The following is a 6,084-nucleotide window of genomic DNA, read 5'->3' as shown; positions in this document are numbered from 1 at the left end:
GCTTCCCTTCTGTTCTATTCTGGGATGGTTACTGCTGTGTCTGTGAGGCTCTCTCCTCCCTGCTGCTGCACATAAGCATGTCCTGAGTTGCCCCCATCCCCGCTCTGTTCCCGCTGGATGGCAGTGCTCCCCCAGGCTTCCTCTCGTGGATTTGGACTTCCTGGAATGCCAGCGGACAGAACAGCCTGCTGGAAAGAAAATAGTTCCCGGTACTACAGCCGGCCTGATCCCTGGGAGCGTCACATGCTGTACCAGAAGGGGCAAATGTGCAACATGCCAGCAGGGCTGGAGCCTCAAGTCTCAGCATCTGGGTCAGTTGTAGAGAAGGGAAAATAAACATGGAAGAAGTCATGGCTGGGACACTCTGGGACACTCTTGGCCAAAGGCTGGGAACATATTCCTGTCCTCCTCCCCTGCCTAGCTGCTGGAAAGAGCAACTCACCACTAAATCAAAAACAGAATACACCACACAGAACAAATCTGCGCAAGCAGAGAGCACTGACTCCCTCTGGCCTTTCTCCCTCTCTCACTGTCTCTCCTTTTGCGTGACACAGTAGTAAAAACAGTATCTCTCCTGTTGGTCTGAGACAAAAGCGGGTGTTGCAGGATTTCTGCACCCCAGGTGCAGAGCACTCAGGCTGCAGAGGGGCCCAAAGCCACGCAGGGCTGCATGGTGCCAACAGCTTGAGAAGAATAACTTCAGAATGCACAATTGTAGCTTTCCTTAGCAGAGGCAGAGCAGAGCCCCCGGTGTCATATGCGTGGCTCCAGGCACCCTTGCTGCCCAGCACCAGGCCTCCCCCTCCTGCAGCGCACCAGGCTCTGCTGGAAGCTCTGATACTTTTGTAGCAGCTCATGCAGGGTTGTTTTTTTTTGCCCTTCAAATTTGTTCCTTCCTTTCAGATTGCACCTTTCTCATGTTGCAATCCGAAGGACTACTGGAAAAACAAGAACATTCAGCATCAGTGGTTTCACGAAGACACCAAAATCACGAGGTTTGTTTGTGGAAAAACTGCAAGGACTGCAGCGCTGTGCCCCCAGCAGTGAGATGGGGCAGAGCCTGCAAGCAGCACAGCCCATGTTCCAAGGAACCCTGCAATTTCTTTTTCCTGTCACTGGCTTTCCCCCACTGTCACACACACACACCTCCCAGTGGAATGATCACACATGAACCACAGATGGAACTTCCCTCCAGCGCTGCCCAGCTCCCAGCTCCCAGCTCCATTCTCCCAACTCTCAGCTCCCAGCTCCCAGGCCAGCCTGTGGGCTGTGAACCTGGCTGGGAGAGGGATGGCAGCAGTGAGCTTAGTGACTATGTCGGCATGAGAAAAGCAGAGAAAAATTAACTGGGAATACATTTGGGGTACACTTTAGGGCCCAGCATACACCTTAATGTTCAGCATTCATGCTACTGCGTTTTATTCAAGAGCTACTGCTCCCAGCTGCCAAATCACATGTTAGAGTTGACCGCTCTCCATTTCACTTACTGTGCTGGGCAGACAGACTGACATCCAAGAAGTTCACTTTGGTGACCTCAGGGAGGTCAGTGCCAGGGCCATGGTAAATAGCATCCACCTGAACTCCCAGGGCTCTCTGGAGACATCCTTAGAAGGCTGCTGATTGCTGCAAGTGGGGAAGCCTTACTATTTTTAAGATGAAACTCAAGACATTTATGAGAAGAATTACAGGAACCCAGTACTGGTGACCCTGCCCTGGTGACCCCCTCTGGTCCATGTGGACAGCTTTGGGAAGTCCCCCAGAGGTAAATGGTTTGGGTATACCATGTGCCCCTCCTATGGATGCATGCACCACTTCTGCATCAAACAGCACTGCAGCGGCCTCTGTAAGAGCTAATGTACAGACTGACACCTAGAAAGCCCTGCTTGTCCAGTGCTGAACCACACTCAAATGGATTAAGAAAATACCATTGGCTTTCCATGGGGATGCCTCATCTAGATTCCTGTTCAATATGATTAATTGCAGCTCAACTAAATTCTTTTAGACATACACCCATTTAAGGGAACAAGTTCAAGGAGATGTACAAGATGACCATATTCATCTTCCTCAGAAGGCCATTTCCACAAAGCAGCATTCTGTTTTCTTGGTCTTTATGATCTATCACCGTAGACAGGCTTTGTACATACATGAAGTTGCCATTATCACCAATTCACTTCCTCCTGCATTCAGTATCCTTCTGTGTGATACCAAACTTCCTCTAAATATACCCATGGGATGAGTACATAGGACAATGATAAAGAACTGGAATTGCAACTTTGTCTGAATCTGTTCTGGAGCTTTGTGATTAACAGAGGTTAGCAGAAAGATCAAACACTGCTCACCTGCAGCCATACCAAGTCAGCTATGGCTCTACCTTGCTCCATGCTATTCACACAGGATTCTTCACTACTTAGCATGAACATTTACAATATAGGCAAGCTTCTGGCAATTATGCTTGAAAGGATCTTCCATGGAGAAAATCCCGTACATTATTGGCACCCTTGCCACCAGGCAGAGGCGTACAGATGTGGCCCAGGATTGAGCGCTGAGGGGGTGCATCCGCACGCCTTTCAGCCCTGATCATGTGTGTGCTGACAAAGGTGAGAAGAAAGCACCTGACCGAGCACCCAGGTGTTGTTCCCACCCTTACCAGTGTTATGGGAGACCCTCCTTATAGGCTGCAACCAAAGTCCTTATACAAACACAGCTGATGTGGGCTGGTGTCTGCAGTACCTTCATTTTGGTGGAATATCAAGGCAGCCAGTAACAAGCAACTATACTATTTTTTTTTATTGAACATGATTGAGAAGAGTGTTTTTTTCTTCCTGGAAAACAAAGTGATTTCTCGGTGATTTAACTTTCCTTCAGGTAAACACACGGGAAGCACAGAGCCATGAATAAAGCAAACATGCAAGATGGTTTATTCACTTGCAACTACTTCAGCTTTAAGATGCTCTCACACAAGAAAGTCCCTTCACAGAACAACCCCCATGATGTCCCTGCACGTTCCCACCTCCACAACGAAACGTGTCTCCAGTCAGCTGTGCTGACATGGCAGTTTGCAGATCATGCTATAAAACAGATTTCTGGGGTAATCTCGGTTAGATTGAAAACAACATCACTTCTCCTTGAAGGGATATTTTTAGCCTGCAGCTCCATGAGCAGTTGCTTCAGCTAACAGGAGAGAGCAGAAAGCTGCAGGGCAAGGTGAGCAACCAGCAGTCAGTGATTGAGGAGAAGGGAACAGGACCTCTCAAACAGGCTTAATTCCCAAAGCACCCCCTGCTGCTGGGCACCCATCTCCTCCTGGCTCACACTCAGCAATCCTCAGATGAGTGTGAAATGCCCCACACCCACATTCTGCACAATCTCTGTGTTGCTTTAAGTAAAGAAAAAGCAGGGACCTAGCGGGGACGTGGCTAGGACAAGGCCCTCAGCCTTGGGAGCAGCCACTACACTGTGCACCCACCCAGCTGCCCCTTGTCCCTGAGAGCCTCATGGGCCACGCTGCTGATGGGTACCAGCTGCAGGGGACTGCCCACCAGCCCAGCTCTATGGGAATGCGGCGTTTGGTCAAACAGAGCCCGTAAGGCACATACAGGCTAACATGCAGCATGCAGTGCAGCATGGCACCGCGGTTTGCAGAGGCACCTTCCATCAAATGTTTTACAGAATAGGATGTCAGTTACCAACCTTGCAAGAATACATCATGAGGGAAAAAAAACAGTGGTTCTGCTCCTAGTACGTTCGGTTAAGGATCTTGCTCATGTAGGTGATGCTGTCAAGAGCTGTAGCTACCTCCTTTGCTTTGCACCCCTCTGCTTCACGCCATCTAGTTTTTCATTTTCTATTTTCCAGAAGGGCATCTGCCACAGGTGGGTGAAAATGAGCTTGACTTACTATCTCCTCTCAAATATGCTGCCCTCCCACACCAGAACAAAGCTTGGAACTTCATGGGGCAGCATTTGCTGCAATCCCAGCCGTGATGTGATGTGATGGAAGACCTGTGGCCTTCTGAAAGAAGCTGAGTGATTGCCACCAGGCTTGCATGCTGACGAGGCAAGGATGCGGCTGTCCGCTGTGTTCCTCAGGATGGTGATGGAGCGGGTGACACCAGGTGAAGACGCTTCCTTCCGACAAGGGATCTGAGAGATGCTGAGATCTCTCTGTACCGGAGCCCGTAGAGAAAGGGGAACAAAACTTTAGGCAGAATCATCAGGACGTTACAGATGGTCAGGGAGATCCAGATTGATGTCTGTAGTCCAATGACAATGTTAACATACAGGAACGATTCCACAAACAGGACCAAGAGTGGAGAGAAATAAAAGAAGAACACGGTGTTGTGCATTAAGCATGTCACGCTCGCTCTGGAGCAGATGCTCTCCCATATACCTGATCGCCTGGTTTTAAAATAAAGAATACCATAGCAACAGAATATTAGGGACAGGAAGAGAAAGATAACCGTGACAGACAGCCAGAAACAGAGTTTCACAGCATCGGTCCCACTCAGAGTTAGTAATATTATTACTGGAATTGCGCACATCTCCAGGACACAGGGCACAAAGTTGTGAGTGCTGGATAGCACCAGGAAGAAAATCCCAGGGAGAGCCCCAGAGCAGACCCATAGTAATGCAATCACTTTCCTTGTTCGTGAAGAAGGCAGAATAGCAATGTAGCGCAGAGGAAACAGAATAGCTATGTACGTGTCCAAAACCATCGCAGCAGCTGTGAACAATCCTCCACAGTAAGCCACGGCCAGCAAAAATAACTGGAGAACGCAGGCTTCCTTTGGGAGGCTTACATGCGCTGCGCTGAGAGCAGCTGACAGGGTGTAGAGCAAAAGGTAGAGCAGATCGCACAGCAGAGCGTTCCCCAGCAGCATGTACCTTGTCTCCTGGCGGATGCTGAACCTAGAGAAGATCACAAACAAGATGGAAGGAATGATGAGGACACCTGCCATGAGGCAGACGAGGGGAGGGATTAAAAACATCTTCACATTTGTGTCTGGTGTGTTGAGAGTCCATTCCTCCAGCAAATTATATGAAGACACTTCATCCAAATCTGAGGAAATGTTGGACTGCCTCTGGAGGGATGCATTCATCCTTATTACTGAAGCACAGAAGATGCTCATTTTCTTAGGATTTGAGATGACTGTCTGACTTGGAGAAAAGCAAGATCTTCTGTGCTGAGTCCTTAGATGGGCAAATGCCTACGGAAGCAAAACCAGTTCCCAGCTGATTCTGTCAGCTCTTCTCAAAGACAGTGAGTGGAACCCTGTAAGCAAATTCTGCAGTGTCAAAAGATGATTTTGCCTGAAGTGGAGAGTTTCTTTTTTCTGCAAAATCTAATGTTTAGTAGAGCATGAACATTTGTAAGGTTTAAAAAATAATCTAATCCCTCAGCTAGCTCTCTGATCAGAAATGAGCAGGTTGTTCATTATCATAATCTGAGTTTGAGCTCATAACATTCTCTCTCCAATGAGGCAGATGGGATATTAGCTCGATTCAGCAGATGTGAAATGATATAGAACAACATTCCAAGTGTACTGATGTAGGAGAGTCATAAACATGATCAAATGATGCTTTGCACCAATTTGTATTGAACAGCACAATCGATTTGAAGTGATCAATAAAGATGGCTTTCAATCCTGTTGTAAAACTGCTTCAGAATGGCCCTTGTGAATTAAATGATTCTATTTATGGAGGACAATACATTTTCTCTTCAGTGAATCAAAGCATCTTATTTATAGGCAATAAGCCTTCCCTGTCTCTATTAATGCATACAAATATTGAATTCTCATCTATGGTTGACTTACAATCTGTAACTCACTGGGGTGAGTGACATGCGCAGTAACATACCAGCATACTCTGCAGCACACCTGACATTTCCAGTGGCCTTTTGGAGACCAGTTCTTGGCTTGCTGACCATCACACTCTTGCTGTGCTGCACTGCTTTTACCACCAGATCTCAGAACCTGGGGTGCAACAAGAGAATGTGAAGGATCTGGATTGTGGAAAAAGAACTCTTTATGTTCTTTCAGGACTGATCTGATCAGAAGCAAAGTTGTTCTTTTTCATAGGCTCAGCA

General features: G+C 47.7%; 1 protein-coding gene across 1 annotated transcript; it reads right to left on the bottom strand.

The window, feature by feature from the left end:
• GPR148 (G protein-coupled receptor 148) lies at positions 3,914–5,128 on the bottom strand. Its single transcript, XM_021393869.1, has one exon. The coding sequence runs from the start codon at positions 5,126–5,128 to the stop codon at positions 4,085–4,087; it is 1,044 nt and encodes a 347-aa protein (XP_021249544.1). The 3' UTR covers positions 3,914–4,084.

Source organism: Numida meleagris, chromosome 4, assembly GCF_002078875.1.
Source record: "Numida meleagris isolate 19003 breed g44 Domestic line chromosome 4, NumMel1.0, whole genome shotgun sequence".
NCBI lineage: Eukaryota > Metazoa > Chordata > Aves > Galliformes > Numididae > Numida > Numida meleagris.
This window is presented reverse-complemented; position numbering and strand designations above follow the sequence as displayed.

What these genes read in the sequence shown, in the direction of transcription:
- GPR148 (XM_021393869.1), bottom strand. Translation starts at nt 5,128, where the DNA reads ATGAGCATCTTCTGTGCTTCAGTAATAAGGATGAATGCATCCCTCCAG.